This window comes from Saprolegnia parasitica, assembly GCF_000151545.1.
Source record: "Saprolegnia parasitica CBS 223.65 unplaced genomic scaffold supercont2.1, whole genome shotgun sequence".
Lineage (NCBI taxonomy): Eukaryota > Oomycota > Saprolegniomycetes > Saprolegniales > Saprolegniaceae > Saprolegnia > Saprolegnia parasitica.
Genome location: NW_012156395.1, coordinates 527,535 through 543,658, shown reverse-complemented (window position 1 = coordinate 543,658; position 16,124 = coordinate 527,535). Strand labels below are relative to the sequence as shown.

Here is a 16,124-nt window from a genome sequence, read left to right as displayed (position 1 = left end):
AGCCCTGCTCCGTGTAGAGCGGCGCGGCGCAGTGGATCGGCGCCTTGGCCGCCGAGTGGATCGGGCCACGCTCATCGACCGGCTCGCCAATCACGTTCATGATGCGGCCGAGCGTCTCGGGGCCGACGGGCACCTACACATCAATCCCGTCAATCTCCAAGTTCTGGTCGAAAATGAACATGCAAAAAAGCGCAATCGTACCATGATCGGGTTGCCCGTGTCGACGCACTCCTGGCCACGCACGAGACCGTCCGTGCCCTCCATGGCGATCGTGCGCACCGTGTTCTCGCCGAGGTGCTGCGCGACCTCGAGCACGATGCGGACGTTGTCGTTCGTGTTCTGCACCTCGAGCGCGTTGAGGATCGGCGGCAGGTTGTTGGTGAACTGGACGTCGACGACGGCGCCGATGATCTGCGTGATGCGACCGACGGACGCGCCAGACGACGCAAAGCCGCGCGTCAGCGAGCGGGTCAGCGAGAGCATTTTAGAGCTTCTTTGGTACTGAAGCCGCAGCCACACAACAGCGTGGGCCGGATACGACCCAGTGTATCCGGATGAAACCGGATGCTGGTATGCGGATGCGCTGGGATTGGTCCGTGGGATGGAAATGAAGCCAATGAGAATGCAAAGCGTTGTGTGAGGGAGCCAATGAACGGCATGGACTTCGGCGGGGCGCGTGACAATTTGAGAGTTGAGAGTGGTGTGTATTGGAAAGAGAGGATGGCGCGGCAAACGCGAGATGTTGGGACCGACGTGGACGGGAGGATATAGGACATATGCATTGTTCATAGTATTCCCGAAGACAGGATGCAAGAGGAAGCATAGAAGACGATGCGAGATGATGATCGATGGATAAGGAGGAGCGGGCCTGCATGCAGAACGACGGGGATGAGGATGGCATGGCAGGCATGCAGTGGACCGAGGTGACGCGTCTTTCGTTGTCGTACTTAGTGGCGATGCATTGTCATCGAACGCTGTGACGTCGTCGTAGCTACCGAGGCGTACACATGGTTGGGACGCAGTGAGCTTTGGTCGGGACGCTGTGAAAGGCCGCACGCGAAGGAATGCTCTTCCTATTAGAGAGTCTGCTCGAATCCGTACGACGTCGAAAGCAATCGTGCGGCTCATGATCGATCACATGATCTACAGGAATGGTCAATGTTGTCCTGTAACCAGAGTAAGACAGCAATAAGATTTCTACTTCAAGAGTTGTCAAGATCAGCTCTGGGTCTCAACAATTGTTGACACTGCGGCGCTTTTATACCGCTGACGACGACATGGGGCTACATGACCAAGCGACTCGATCGAGTTGTTCTCTGTGTCGTCGATGTGCATGCACCGAGACCTCATTTCAGAAGGCAACCGTGTGCGGCTGGACAAGTGCTACGTGTTTTGAAGGAAATAGATTTCACCTGGGGCTTTTCATCCCTATTATGCAATTGTGGCACGTGGGCCTGACACCAACGAGTTTGGCGGGCCTTGACGGCTTCCAACGCCGGCAGCTGCGTCGTTATTTCGGTATCTCTCAACCGAACACGCTCGCCGACGTCGCGCTCTTTGAGTGTTGCGACAACGTCCCGCTGAGCCAGATCGTTGCCCGCCAGCAGTAGCGCCACCTGGGCCACGTGCGGCACCTGAAGGAAGATGTTCCTGTCAACGTGGCTACTGCCCGCTTCTTCACGCCGTTCGAGCGCTTTTTAGGCCGCACTAAGATTGCCAATCTTCCTGCACAGTGACCTCCAGTCGCTGGCGTCTGTCGAGGACCTCAACAAACTCCGTAGCTTTGCTCTCGATTGTGACGACGGGAAGCACTTTACGGAGCATGTCGCCATGGGCATCGTGTGCCACCAGACGACCACGGAAGAGCACGATGAGCCTCCACGCCGCCGCAGCCACGAACCGGCGAGCGAATGGAGAAGAAGGAGATTGCTAGTCTCTACGTATGCGAAGTCTTTGCGAAACTCGGTCATATACATCTATATTTGAGAATCTCGAAGGACCAGCTCGATACCTTGATATTACCACTGCGCTGGTCGTTCAGGAAGCACCATGGGAAGTGGAGATACTCATCGTGCCATGGACGATCACATTCCAGGAGCAGGAGTTTGTTTAACCAATGCACAAGTCTTTCGCCTGTGCTCGGTGTGAAAGCTGTCGAGGCGGTCGAACAGTACGGTGGATCGTCAAGGAGCAACAGGATTGTCGTAAAGAAAGGGATAAAAAGACGCAAGTACGAGGCCATGGATGCCTGCAGTTTGTGAAAAATCGGCTCGATGCACTCACCGACGGTGCGGTGCTCTCTACTTCTGTCGTCTGCTACTGCGCTCGAGTCAACATGCACGCGACCACACGGCACATGCTTCAACTACGGTTGCCTGTCTGCATATCGCGGTGTCACGCTATCGCACTTGGCGCACGGTGGGCGTCGACCGTAAGTGCCCATCGAATGAACTCAGTTGCGTGCTGCAGGATCCTCGTTTGGTCAAACTGTGTCTCCCGAGGCATCACTGTGCTACCGTCGAGCAAACTGCTTGACAACGAGCCCGCGCCCTGTTCCAACTGCCGCGTGCTCAAGTGACACGACGCCAGCGTTGGCCTCTGGCAGAAGAGCGTTGTCATAGGTTTGAACAATACAGTATCCCTTGGGCTCTGCAGCACGCAGCGACGTGCGGTACACAACCCCGCGTGCGGGTGGTCTCTGATACCAATGACAATATTGCACGTTATTCCGTGACGGTACCGCGGTGCTGGCAAGCACGGCTGGCTACTCGTCCCACGTTGGCGACTGTCTAGTGCAATTGGACGGGCTCTATACACTGGTTGTACAAGCGCGATGCGTTATGCTCCACAGAACTAAGCGACGATGCTACAGCGGTTTACGGGTCGCCCAACACCTCCATGCCATGGCCGCATGGTCACCGTATCAGCATGGCCCGTCGCATGTAATAATTCTTGCGTGCTGGAGCTTGAATGCTCTGCCCGGTGTGCGGGCCGACACGCGATGCGTGAAGACGACGACATGGACGCGCTGCGTAGTATGGTCGACCGTGCCACGACTCGCTTGCATGAGAGAAATGCAAAGCAAAAGCGCCATCTTGGCCGATAGGTATTTCTAGAAAGGGCAGCATATCAAATAGCTTATAGGCAAAGTATTACTATGAAATAAGCGTATCCTTGCCCTTGGAACACGACACGTTTGACTTGGAAAATCCAAGCGTTGACCAAAATGATGATCGTTGTGACCACCCACCACCGTCCACGTGTCGGTGGACCATATTTTACCAGCCCCACCACATATTGTACGCCTCCTTCCTCCTCTCAACGACGTAAAAATCCCCTAGCACTCGAAAGAAGATCCTCCCGACCTACCTCGTTGTACTAGTTCTTGTGACCCCATCGTCGTCCATTGCATCGTCGTCGTCCTCTGGCTCGTGTGCCCGCGCCGCTTCGTTCTGTTGGGTTCGTCATGCACACCAAATTCCCTCCTCGTGCATACTATTTCAAACTTTTTATATACTGTTGACACACGATTTCGGTGCCACCGGCACATCGTGTGATGCATGTGCTTTGGCGTCAAAAAAGGGTCCCCCTCATTCAATGCGTCCCGGGTCAATTTCACATTTAATGTTCATTCTTTCATTTCCATTCCATGTTTGTATGTGCCGTCACGAAAACAAAAACCACCATCCCCACCAACAAATAAATAATCGATGGGCCCCCTAGTGACTTTACGTTCCCAACCGAAGTGAGGCGAAGGCCAGTCGTTTGGCGGCCGTCAGTTTTCCTTTTGCCAACTACAAGCAGAATGCTCTCGCTGACCCGCTCGCTGACGCGCGGCTTTGCGTCGTCTGGCGCGTCCGTCGGTCGCATCACGCAGATCATCGGCGCCGTCGTCGACGTCCAGTTCACCAACAACCTGCCGCCGATCCTCAACGCGCTCGAGGTGCAGAACACGAACGACAACGTCCGCATCGTGCTCGAGGTCGCGCAGCACCTCGGCGAGAACACGGTGCGCACGATCGCCATGGAGGGCACGGACGGTCTCGTGCGTGGCCAGGAGTGCGTCGACACGGGCAACCCGATCATGGTACGATTGCGCTTTTTTGCATGTTCATTTTCGACCAGAACTTGGAGATTGACGGGATTGATGTGTAGGTGCCCGTCGGCCCCGAGACGCTCGGCCGCATCATGAACGTGATTGGCGAGCCGGTCGATGAGCGTGGCCCGATCCACTCGGCGGCCAAGGCGCCGATCCACTGCGCCGCGCCGCTCTACACGGAGCAGGGCTCGGGCGCCGAGGTGCTCGTGACGGGCCTCAAGGTCGTCGATTTGCTTGCGCCGTACGCCAAGGGTGGCAAGATTGGTCTTTTCGGCGGTGCCGGCGTCGGCAAGACGGTCGTCATCATGGAGTTGATCAACAACGTGGCCAACAACCACGGTGGTGTGTCGGTGTTTGCCGGTGTCGGCGAGCGCACGCGCGAAGGCAACGACTTGTACCACGAGATGATCGAGTCGGGTGTGATCAAGCTCAACGCGGACGGCACGACGACGGGCTCGAAGGCTGCGCTCGTGTACGGCCAGATGAACGAGCCGCCGGGTGCCCGCGCCCGTGTCGGTCTTACGGGTCTGACGGTCGCCGAGTACTTCCGTGATGTGGAAGGCCAGGACGTGCTTTTGTCGTGGACAACATTTTCCGCTTCACGCAGGCGTGCTCGGAGGTGTCGGCCCTTCTCGGTCGTATCCCGTCGGCCGTCGGTTACCAGCCGACGCTGGCGACGGATCTTGGTGCGCTCCAGGAACGCATTACGTCGACGCTCAAGGGTTCGATTACGTCGGTGCAGGCCATTTACGTGCCGGCCGATGATCTTACGGATCCGGCGCCGGCCACGACGTTCTCGCACTTGGATGCGACGACGGTGTTGTCGCGCCAGATTTCGGAGCTCGGTATCTACCCGGCCGTCGATCCGCTCGACTCGAAGTCGCGCATGCTCGACCCGCGTGTGATTGGTGACGAGCACTACGAGGTTGCCCGCGCGACGCAGAAGCTCCTCCAGGACTACAAGGGTCTCCAGGATATCATTGCCATTCTCGGCATGGACGAGTTGTCGGAAGACGACAAGCTCACGGTCGCGCGCGCGCGTAAGGTGCAGAAGTTCATGTCGCAGCCGCTCCACGTCGCCGAAGTGTTTACGGGCAAGCCGGGCAAGTTTGTGGCGCTCGCGGAGACCGTCTCGTCGTTCAAGGCCATCCTTGCCGGCGAGTACGACGACCTCCCGGAAGCCGCCTTCTACATGGTCGGTGGCATTGAGGAAGTCAAGGAGAAGGCCAAGGCCCTCGCCTCCGAGTTGGACGAGTAAACTAGACACGGACTCGTTTGTGTTACCATTCAAATTGTAGTATCTTGGAGGTAAAAGGTATTAATAGTTGACAACCCTATTCCCTGTCACCGTCTCTTTCAATGGAGTTGACTTGGCCGCGTGAACGTGATCAACGGCTCGCCAATCGTCGTGTTGGGGTGCACGGGTGGCTTGGTTGGAGAGAGCGATCCGCCTGAGATTAGCACGTTGCTGCCTCGGGCCTTGCTGCCGCTGTTGCCTTCTAAAATGAGCGACTCGGGCGTAAGCTGGCACGGCGTCGCCGCGACGGCGTCCCGCAGCAGCTTGCACCCGCGCAGCGTGATGCTGTTGTAGCCCAAGTGGAGCTCGGTGAGCGTCTCGTTGGTCTCGAGCGCAGTGGCGAGGACTTGCACGACCGTGTCCGACTTGAGCCCGACGCTGGTCTAACCACTTGGTGATTATTGGCATGTGGGACTCTCTTTTCTACCAGCTCGAGGACGCGCAAGGTAGAATTCTTCCCAATGGCTTTGCAGAGCGCGACAATTCCCGGTGGCTCGAGGACCCCGCCGCTCTATTCGCGCAGCTCCATCGTCATCCCGCCATCACGAGAAGCCTACGATGTCCACGTGCGCGAGGCTCGGCGTTGTGAGGAGCGTCTTGGCGAGGTAGCTGCCGGCGTTGGGCCGTGGAAGCTCGCTGGAAAAAGCGCGGTGCGGAGGCGCGGGTGCGTGCCCAGCGCGGTGGCCATGAGCTCCCCGACGACATCGTCGAGGGCATTGGCACCACCGTGGAGGTACGTCAACGACGCATTGGCCGCCACGCCGCGCGCGAGCTCCTTGCTGCTCTCGAGCGAGAAGCTATTCATCGACACGTCGAGCGACGTGAGCACGGCCGTTGACGCCAAGACGTGCTGAAGTCGGCTGGCCGAGGCCAACGAGAGCCCAATCTCGGAGAGCGTGAGCGTGAAAAGACTCGTGTTGGCCGGCGCCTCGACGAGCGTCGCCGCGTACGGTCGACTCTTGCTTTTGAGGAGGAGCTTCTGGCGCGTCTCGTCCGCGAGCGATAGCGGTTCGGTTGCCAGCGGGCGAAGAAGGTCGACGCCGCCAGCGTCATGGATTGCGGGGTTGTGGCTCATGTGCAGCGTGCGCAGTGTCGAGTTGGTTTTGAGGTTGAGCCAGGCGAGGAGCCCGTCGCTGCCAATGCGGTTGTGCGCCACGTCGAGGTGCGTCAAGGCCGCGTTCGTCGCCAACGCCTCGGCGAGCGCGACAGCCCCGACCGCCGTCATCGCGTTGTAGCTCAACACCAGCGTCTGGAGCGCGGCGTTGGAGGCTAGGGCCGCGCTGAGCAGCAACATGCTCTCGTCGCCTAGGCCGTTCCCGCCCAAGTGCAGCGAGAGCAGAAAGTACTACACAATGCACAACGTGTCATCTGCGATCGCGACCGCTTTTTTGGAAACGCACGTTTGTCGCCAGCGGCAACGTGAGACGGCGCATGTCGCTGGCCTGCACGTAGCACCCGCGCAGGTCGATGGCCGCTGGTTTGTGCGTTCGTGGCGCGTCGTCGTCGTCGTCTCCGACTTGGTAGTATTCGGCCGCGCGGCCACGCGGTGGGACAGGTGCCACGCGATCCACAACGCAGTAGCGACCCTAGTGAAAGAGCGCTAGCGGCCTCGCGCCTCGTGAGCTCACACACCTCGCGGTCCCTTGTGATCCAGTCGCCCTGAGCAACGTGTCGTTTAGATGGTGAGCGCTGTACTTTGTCATAAATGGTTGCAATACCTTGACGTACGCTTTGCCACTCGGATGATGCCCCAACACTGTGCCGTCGCGAGGCACGAGTGCTTCATAGAGCACCTACGCGACATCCCAGAGTGTGCTGATTGCGCGTGAATGGAAGATCCGTCGGCGCACCTCACCGAACGCCGTCATTATCACGTCGTCCGGTGCAAGGCAGGCTTCCCAGCGCTTGGCGAACGGGTCAAAGTAGACAATATCTCGAAACGCGAGGGCGTCGATGGCCTCTTCGATACCTACGTACAGTACGTGCATCGCTACTAAAGTGCGTGGTAGCAGGGCGTCGATACCATCGCGGAGCGAAGCTCGGACTTGGTTCATGTGGCGCCAGTTTCAACGCCCGTTTTTGCGTCATGGGAGCGACGGCTGCCACAACCAAGCATTTGCCCACATGCTTTGTGTTGGCCATGGCGGCCGCAAGACCCCCGTGGCGTCCCAAGCCCTCTTGAAGAATGCGACGACAAGTTGTTGTTGAACTGAGTTATGTGCGACGACAAGTTAGTTGTTGTTCCTGCGTTTTGTGAACACTATTGTCTATTTTTCATAGCTTGTTGTGTGTAGGTCGTCTACGGTCGCGGGCTCAGCACGTGCATGTGGCGCTGGAGTCGAACGGACGCCGCGAGCGCGAGAAGACAGAGCGCAAAGCTGACGCCAAACATGGGGGCAAAGCAGCGGGCGCCAAGGCACGTCGCGTCGCCGTTCGCTGCCCACTTGTACAAGACGGACGCAAGTGGCCCCAGTAGCAAAGGAAAACCGACTGCGTTCGCGAGGCTGATCAAGCCAAAATTCTTGCCAAAGTGGGTCGGGCCAAAGAGCTCCCGCGTCACGACAGGAAACATGGCGTAAATGCAGCCTTCCGCGAGCCCTGCGCAGAGGATCGGGACGACCACATATTGGGTTGGCAGGACCAGAAAGAGCACTTGGGTCAGCGCCATGGCCAGCACACCCAGAGATAGAAACCACGCGCGCGAGTGGGACGCGCCAAACTTGTCCGAGAGAACGCCCATGCCGAGTCGCCCGGCCATGTTGCAAATCGAAAAGATCGAGACGTACGCTGGCACGAGGTCCGTCGACGCGCCGTAGCTCTGCAAGACGAACGCAATGTTGTTGAGGACAAAGAGCGCTGACCCGACGCCAATCATGACGGGCACAAAGAGCAGCCAAAACCGCTCGTCACGCAGCAGCGCCAGCAGCGTGATGTCACGACCACCCGTCTCGGGGAGAAGCAGCGGTATCGCTTCGTCCTTGAGCGAGGCACGGCGGCGCACCGGCGGCACGAGCAGCGCGAGCCCGAGAAGCCCCATGAGGGCGTGCTCGATGCTCATAAAACCAAAAAACCCAGCGACGTCGTGGTCGTACGCGCCGTGGTAGACGAGGGCAAAGATGGCGCCGCCCGCGCTGTACGCGGCGAGGAGGAGCCCGACGATCGCGCCGCGATGGCGGTTGCCGTAAATGCCTTCGTTGGCCGCGAGGCCAGCGACGATGGCAAAGCCGCCGGCTTGCCCGACGCCGCCAAAGCAGAGTGCGATGTACCATGTCGGCAAATGCGGCCGCGCCGCGAGGTAGGCCGCGAGCGCGTAGCAGAGCGTGAGCAAGGTAAGCGCAACGAGCATCGAGAGGCGCGTGCCGAACCGGTCGTGGAAGAAGCCCGCCCAGATCGTATTGTACATGCCAAAGCTGTAGCACGAGCTAACAAACGCAATGTCGGGTTGTGTCATGTTGAGTGTCTCCTTGAGCTGCCCGTTCCAGGCCGAAATCGAGTACGACGAGCCCAAGGACGCGTAGATGATGACGCCGGCGACGACGCTCAGGACACGGCGCACGCCGTCGACCTCGTTGCTGCTCGGTGCGATCATTTTTGCGACTCTGTTGACCTTGCACTTGCTGGTGGCCCGATCCAGAGACGGGCCAATCAGAGCGCGTCCAGCGACGACATACAAAAACAGACATCGACCGTGCCCCGCCTCTCCGATCGACGGGACGATCAGCTCGCATCGCCTCGACGCTGAACCGACCTTGGTCGTCGCAGGGTGTAGATCGTAGAAGCCCAAGGACCCTTTGGTCGTCGTCAGAGGGTCCCGCATCATCGTGCGTCGGGCGTAGAAATATATTCTGTAGCAGGTGCAATCTTTTTCGATGCAGGAACCAATCGTAGGACCGTAAATTGCATGATTTTGACCAATCCACGCTACCCAAAGTGTATGTATGCAGTTGGTTACCTGTTTAAAACCATTTTAAACAGCTCCGAAGACAGCATGTGTCACAAGTACAGCCGGGCTGGTCCGCCGCAGTAAGCAAGACGCATGGGCCAAGTCGGATCGAACCGCGCCAAGAAGGACGCCAAAGCCATCACCAAGAAGAGCGTCCAGGCCACCAAGATTGAGCGCGCCAAGGCCACGGGCATCCTGTCGCTGCACGGCTGCAAGCTCAAGCGCATTCCGGACGACGTCTTTGGCATCGAGAAGCTCAACACGCTCGACCTCTCGAACAACGAGCTTACGGAGATTCCGGCCGCAATTGGCCAGCTAATCAACCTCAAGACGCTCAAGCTCGATAGCAACCAGCTATCGTCGCTGCCGGACCTCTCGGCCTTGACCAAATTGACCAACGTACGACATCATCACGCTAACCCTCGCTCACCGTGTTGCTACATAGCTCGTCCTGGACAACAACAAACTGGCGACGTTGCAGGCGCTGCCAATGGGACTGACGAAACTCAGCGCCCGCAACAACCAGCTTTTGGCACTGCCACCGACCCTGTGCTGCTTGTCACAACTGGAGAGCGTCGACGTGAGCCAGAACCAAATCTCTTCGATTCCGTCGGCGATAGCAAGCTGCTCGAGCTTGAAGGAGCTCACGCTGGACGACAACCGCATCGCGCAGCTGCCTGACGCGCTCGCGCAGTGCCCCAAGCTCAAGGCGCTTGTGGTGCGTCGCAACCGGCTCGGGCCGCAATCCATCGCCGCATCGATCCTCGCCGCGTCGGCCGTGCACATTATGCAACTCGAAGGCAACCCCATGAGCAAGTTCGACTTGGAGGCCATGGACGGTGTCGACGCCTTTCTTCTTCGGCGCAAGGAGCTCAAGGACAAGGAGCTCCATGGCGGCCTCAACACGGACGTGACGCTCTGCGGCCTCGACTAAACGTACACCATATACTCTTCTCTACTCCTCTATTATCATACAGCGCCGCGTACTACATGTAAATCATGCACAGAAGAGCCTCTCAACTCATTGAAATGGGCTCGAGGCGCGCCTGTTGCTTCTTGGTCGGGCTCCGCGCCGGACTTCCGAGCGACGGGACGGCCGGAATCGACTTGGTCGCTTCCTTGCGCACCTGAGCAATCGTGCTGCGTGGCGCGTCGAGCTCATCCTTCTCGGGCGCCGATGTGGCGCGCGTCGTCGCCGACATTTGCGGCAACAAGTCCACCGACGACGCAGTGTGCCGGCCCGGCCCGAGGAGCTCGTGGGCATGCGGCCCCAGCAACTGCTTGTTCTTTGGCGGATCAGCATCCTTGAGAAAGACGAGCGACCCGAGGACGACATCTAATGTGCACACACGCGGTGCGGACGTTGCAATGACCTGTGCTTTCTCCGTCTCTTGTTGCGCGGCCTCCGCCGCGTCGTCGAGCGAGAAGAGCTCGGCGATCGCGTCATTTATCGTGACGGCCGCCGTCACTTGCGTCTACCGTCATGACATGAACAGGAGACGTTGAGAGGAGGTATATCTTTGTACCCAGTCGGCGAGCGTGCCGTGGTGCCGCGTCACCTGCGTCGATGGTGGCAGTAAGTGCGAGACGACTCGGGGCTTCAAAAAGAGCGCGGGGCCGGCGACCGCCATCATTTTCTCCATGACGGCTTCCGAGAGCGCGGTATTCTCCAAGCTCGCGGCCATCGCTTCGATCAAGCCAGGTGCCATGACGTTCGAATCCAAGTGCGACGACATGGCTTGGAGCGCGGTCGCAATGATGTGGCACTTCATCGGGGCGTTGGGACCTGTCGCTTTCTGGCTGAGCGCAATAAGCACCTTGATGCCGTCGTGGTGGATCAGAATGCCCCGCGCGCGCCGGTGGCAGCTCAAGTTGTACAAGGTCACGATCGCATTCTCGCGCGTGTCAGCGACCCGGGACCCGGCCATGGCGAGGATGATGGGGATCGCATGCGCCTGGGAGGCGACCCGCGCCCGGTTGATGTCGTGCACAAACACGGTAGTCTGCGTGTCCTCCTTGAGAACCGTCCCGTCCTTCTTGCTCGTGAGGTTGCGCAGCGTGACCATGCAGTGGTACGAAAACTCTTCACTGAGCCGTGCAACCACGGCACTCAACGTCGCACTCTCGTCGTCGTCGTCCATGACCATCGCCACGATCGTCTCCATGACACCGTCGGCCAGCATCTTCTCATGGCACTCGGCGTTCTTGGAGAGTACGCTGAGGCACGAGATGATGTCGAGGCGCGACGCATCGAGCACCTCGAGCGCTTCTTTCGGCAGCCCCGTGCCCCCCGAGACGGCGATGGATGTGCGCCCGCGAGCGCTTTGGCGTATGCACTTTGCTGTTTCGCGATCGCATGCAAGGCGCGGACGATGCCGTCGTTGACCAAGTCCATCTCGACACCCGGGTTGCGGCAGAGGAGGCAGAGCAATTCGGCACACGCGGGCCCGATGTCGGCGTCGTTGGCGCTGGCCATGAGCACCGAGAGGATCTGCACGCCGTGGCAAGCGACGAGCTGGAGCTGGTTCGCGGGCTCGGTCATGAGGTTGCGAAGCGCCGTGACGCAGAGGCCGAGCGTGATGTCGCAAGAGAGACGCTGGAGGAGGTCGCAGAGCGCGGGCACCATGGCGTCCCGCGTCATGGCGTCGACGCCGGCTCGGATCGCCGACAGGTTGGCAATCGCGCCGGCGCTGTACCGGCGGATGTCTTTGCTTTCGGCGCGCGTGAGCGAAATGAGGAGCCCGATCACGTGGCCGTCGTCCTTGAGCACGAGGTCGCGCACGTCGACGTTGCACGTCACGTTGTACAGCACGTGGGCGCAGTAGACGCGCGTCTCGGGGTCCCGCGTCTTGACGAGTGCCGTTAGAATCGAGAGCGCGCCTTCGTGCAGCAGTTGGAGCTCGTGACCAGCTACGGCACTCACGTTGCTGAGGATGCCGCAGATGAGCCGCTTCATCTCTTTGCTGTAGTCTTGCGCGTACATGCCCGAGAGAATCCGAACAATTTCCATATCAACGAGGCGCGGGACTTTGGCGGGCTCGAGCGAAATGTTGTAGATCGACCGAAGACAGAGCTGGCGAATGTCCTCCATGTCGAGCTTGGCGAGTTTGATGAGCGCATAGAGCGCGCCGTCGACGATGAGCTTCTCCCGCGTATCTTCGTGGGCGAGGAGGTTGAAAAGCACTTTGGCGCAAATGACCTTGGTCTTGTCGCTATTGACGCGCAGCAAGGCGACGACAATAAAGTCGCTGACGGTCGACTCGGCCCAGACCCGGCCCTTCAGCGAGCCGCGCTACATCGATCGACGCCGTCGATATCAACGATACTTGAAGTACTACAACTACCTCGATTGCGAGGTTGCAGAGACCGATCGCAGCGCACATTTGCGTCTCGTGGTGGCCCGTGCGCATCATCGCGTTGAGCCCCGCAGCCACTTCGCCGCGCTTGCCGAGCAGCCGACGGCCCCGCATCGAGCACGACATGTTGGCAAACGCGAGCGCACAGCGCAGCGTGGTGATCGTGCCACTGAGGTCGGTTCGATTCGAGGACGTTGTCACAATGGTCTACGACGGCCATGAGATTCCTCGGTACGAGGATTCAATGCGTATCTACCGGGCTCGAAGCGAGGGCGAGAAGGGCCGTAAAGTACCCGGCATGCTCCATGGCCGCATCCGCGAGCTTGCACAGCATCGAGGCGGCGTACGCCTGTGCGCGGGCAAGGAGCGCCGCCGACGCCTTGTCCTTGACGACGCTATTAACCTACGCAAGTGCCGTCATCGGATGCGCTTTCAGAAGATACGATCAATATCTACCTGAATGAAGTGGAGGACCGAGTCGACGGCTCCGTCGTCGACCAAGATGTGTCGGCTGGCTTCGTGGTTGGCCATGTTGGAGAGCAGCGCGAGCGCGTGCATGAACATGCGGTGGCTCAAGCTCGCCGCTTGCTTGTCTTGGATGGGCTCATGCAGCATTGCAATCGCAACCGACTGCGTGCCTTCTTTGAAAAGCGCAATCGCGTTGGTACCGTCCATCGAGAGATGGTAGAGGGCACAGAGACACGCCGCGCGGAGCTCGGGGAGCTTGATGCAGCGATCGGCGAGGTTCATGAGCGCGACAATGACGCCTTGCTCGACGAGCTTACTCTTCATGCTCCCGTCCATGGCCAAACTCAGTAGCGCAAACGCACAGGACTTTTGAATCTCGGGGTGGTCGTCTTCCGAGTAGGCAACGAGCGCCGGCACGACGCCGTCGTCGACCATCTCCTTGTACGTCTCGGGGTGCAGCATGAGGTTGCAAAGTGCGACGACGCAGTCTTGCTTGACGAGCATATCGGGCGCCGACATGAGGCCAATCAACGGCGCGACCGCACCGTCCTGCACCATTTGGACGCGGGACGCTGCATGCGACGCGAGGTTCGAGAGGCTCAGACTCACATACCGCGTCGTTTCGTCGTGTTTGAGCTCCAATAAGAGGAGGAGGCGCGGGACAAAGTTGGCGCCAACGACGCGGGCTTGGAGCTTGGGGTTGCAGCTAAAGTACGCCAGAGTTGTCGCACACTGCATGTGGATATCCACGATCGCGAGCTCGTCGCCCGTCATGGACGCGTTCCCAATGTAATTCGGGTCGGACATTTTGGCCCTCTTGGCGTAAAAGCGGCGATAGTCAAACGACGGAGCGGACTCGAGCTCGGGCGTCGGTTTGCGGTGGAATTGCGGCAAATTGAAGAGCTCGAGTAGCACGGCGAGCGCGCCGTTCTTGAGCATGCTCTCTTGGTTGGCACGCACAGCCGCGAGGTTGCAAAGCACGCAGCTCGCGAGCTGAGAGACGGCCACGTTGCGGTACGAACAGAGGATCTTGAGGGCGAGGAGCGCACCGTCTTCGACGATATTGGCCCGCGTCGTCGCCATGATCGACATGTTGAGCAGCCCACGGGCACACACCTACACCCACAATATTGAAGGCTTGCGTTTTGTCGTCGTCTTGGGGCGAGACGGATGTACCATGTTGGAGTCGGGTCGGTCAGCTTTGACGAGCGAGATGAGCGCACTCATGACCGTGTCGCTCGACGTGCTCCGGGGCACGACCGAGAGGTTGATGAGAGACTTCATTGCGAGCTCCTTGATCTCTTCGTTGGGCAATGAAAGCATTTGCAGTAGCACCAAGACGCAGCCGTCGTGGACAAGTCGGCATTGTGCTTCTTCGTCGCCCGAGAAGCGATACAGCGCATGGGCGCAGTAGAGCTTGGTGGTGCCATTGTTGGTGTGCGCAAGCTCTAGCAGGGCGGCGATGGCGCCTTGCTCGACCATTAGCGTGCGCGCAGCGTGGTGCGTCGTGAGGTTCTGGAGCGTGGCCGCACAGTAGAGACGGATATGTGTGTCATCGATCGTCGGCGGGCTTTTGATCAGACCCGTAAGAATCGGGATGGCATTTTCCGCTACCAATGCAGGATCGGTGCGGTGCATCGACATGCATGCAATTGTCTACCTAGCATTTGGAGCTCGTTGTTGACGTAGCAGGACACATTGTAGAGGCCCTCGGCGCACTTGAGTTTCATGTCCCGCGAAAAGTTGGCCGAGACGTCCTTCTCGTGCTCAATGTTGGCAACGAGCCCTTTTGCGAGCTGGTGCGCATGCTGCGTCGCGGCCACCGACTTGGCCAAACTCGAGTCGCTCTGCGAGTTAAGAAGCTTCTGGCGCTGCTTGGACTTGTCCATGCGCGAGAGGTAGATCAAGCCCTAAATGAGAAACTCGAGGCGGACGATATGACGGGAGCACGAGTACCTCGTCGTACTGGCCTCGCGTGTAGAAGAGGTCACCCATGGAGGGTGGTGCACTCTCGGAGAGCATTTGAATCGAGTGCTCGTTCTCTTCCTGCGCCAGGTCGGCCGTCGACGGCTGGTACTCGTCGACCTCGTTGACCTTGCGGAACTTTTCTTGGGCGTCCTGGCGCCGCTTCTTGTTGGTAGCCTCGGTCTTGATGTGCTGGAGAAGCGCGCGGACGAGGTCGTCCTTCTCCGGGTGGTCGCGCCAGAAGCCGCGCTGCCGATGGAGCTTCCAGTGCTTGACGAGCTCCTTGAGCTCCTCGATGCGGATCGGCGAGTTGCGCGGGTCCCGGTTCCGCGGGAAGAGGTTGTACTTGATGAGGTAGACGCGCAGCCCATCGATCTCCTGGTCCCGCCGGAGCGCGGCCAGCCGCTGCTCCATGTTCTGGGCGCACCTGGGCGCGATCATTGCCGCCCCGGCTCGTATCTATCTTTGAAGCAGTTTCGGTCGACCGGATATGAACGTATCCGGATAACACGTGAAATACTTTGTGGGAAACACGTGTGTTTGAAAGCGGAGTCATCTTCGCAGCCAACGAAACGCCACGCCCTCTTGTGTCGACGACGTGCTTGCGAGTGTCGTGTTGCCTGGTTACGACGAAGGCTGGACAGCAGAGATATTGTATGCATTTGTCCATTCATTGGCGTGCGGCCATTCGCAACGCCTTTATCCTTGGTAGGTACAAGGAAGGACCTTTACAGTGAAGTGAAAAATAGCTGTTGGGAACGCTCCTGGTACGCGTACAAACAATTGTATGCTCGGTGTCGACTATTAAAGCGTCGTGCGGGGCGAGAGCGACCACAGTTGCAGCCCTTGGACTCTACTGTGCCTCTTGTATGACCATGGAAACTCCACGATTGCGTTCTCATGACAGAAGGCGCGAACGTTACTCGAAACCGGTCGCCGACTCTATTTTACACGGTGTGAAATCGATCCTGAGCTACGTGGGATTTGTGCAGATCA

General features: G+C 59.1%; 6 protein-coding genes across 6 annotated transcripts in view; 2 read left to right on the top strand and 4 right to left on the bottom strand.

Annotated features, from left to right (window-relative positions):
• SPRG_18781 (hypothetical protein) overlaps nt 1–483 on the bottom strand; it is a gene marked incomplete at both ends in the record, with an annotated part of 1,053 nt that extends 570 nt beyond the window's left edge. The window contains 2 exons of the mRNA XM_012338618.1: nt 80–133; nt 202–483. Of these exons, the coding sequence (XP_012194008.1) occupies nt 80–133; nt 202–483 (336 nt within the window). The remainder of the gene's footprint in view (nt 1–79; nt 134–201) is intronic.
• A 3,322-nt stretch (nt 484–3,805) lies between these two features.
• SPRG_00218 (ATP synthase subunit beta) lies at nt 3,806–5,357 on the top strand (the record flags this gene model as incomplete). The annotated part of the gene is made up of 3 exons (XM_012338325.1): nt 3,806–4,087; nt 4,156–4,653; nt 4,707–5,357. 3 exons carry the CDS (start codon nt 3,806–3,808, stop codon nt 5,355–5,357), a joined length of 1,431 nt encoding a protein of 476 aa, XP_012193715.1.
• A 98-nt stretch (nt 5,358–5,455) lies between these two features.
• On the bottom strand, nt 5,456–6,966 carry SPRG_00217 (hypothetical protein; the record flags this gene model as incomplete). The annotated part of the gene is made up of 4 exons (XM_012338324.1): nt 6,797–6,966; nt 5,954–6,741; nt 5,824–5,905; nt 5,456–5,779 (listed from the first exon to the last, which is right to left on the bottom strand). The coding sequence occupies exons 1-4, from the start codon at nt 6,827–6,829 to the stop codon at nt 5,456–5,458; spliced, it is 1,227 nt and encodes a 408-aa protein (XP_012193714.1). The 5' UTR covers nt 6,830–6,966.
• Nucleotides 6,967–7,583: 617 nt separating this feature from the next.
• On the bottom strand, nt 7,584–8,985 carry SPRG_00216 (hypothetical protein; the record flags this gene model as incomplete). The annotated part of the gene is made up of 1 exon (XM_012338323.1): nt 7,584–8,985. One exon carries the CDS (start codon nt 8,983–8,985, stop codon nt 7,696–7,698), a length of 1,290 nt encoding a protein of 429 aa, XP_012193713.1. The 3' UTR covers nt 7,584–7,695.
• Nucleotides 8,986–9,400: 415 nt separating this feature from the next.
• On the top strand, nt 9,401–10,324 carry SPRG_00215 (hypothetical protein). The gene is made up of 2 exons (XM_012338322.1): nt 9,401–9,738; nt 9,785–10,324. Exons 1-2 carry the CDS (start codon nt 9,433–9,435, stop codon nt 10,271–10,273), a joined length of 795 nt encoding a protein of 264 aa, XP_012193712.1. The 5' UTR covers nt 9,401–9,432; the 3' UTR covers nt 10,274–10,324.
• Nucleotides 10,263–15,584, bottom strand: SPRG_00214 (hypothetical protein). The gene is made up of 8 exons (XM_012338321.1): nt 15,120–15,584; nt 14,824–15,073; nt 14,340–14,773; nt 13,152–14,279; nt 12,952–13,098; nt 12,684–12,902; nt 10,866–12,631; nt 10,263–10,814 (listed from the first exon to the last, which is right to left on the bottom strand). Exons 1-7 carry the CDS (start codon nt 15,567–15,569, stop codon nt 11,450–11,452), a joined length of 3,810 nt encoding a protein of 1,269 aa, XP_012193711.1. The 5' UTR covers nt 15,570–15,584; the 3' UTR covers nt 10,263–10,814; nt 10,866–11,449.
• Between the last annotated feature and the right edge of the window lie 540 nt (nt 15,585–16,124).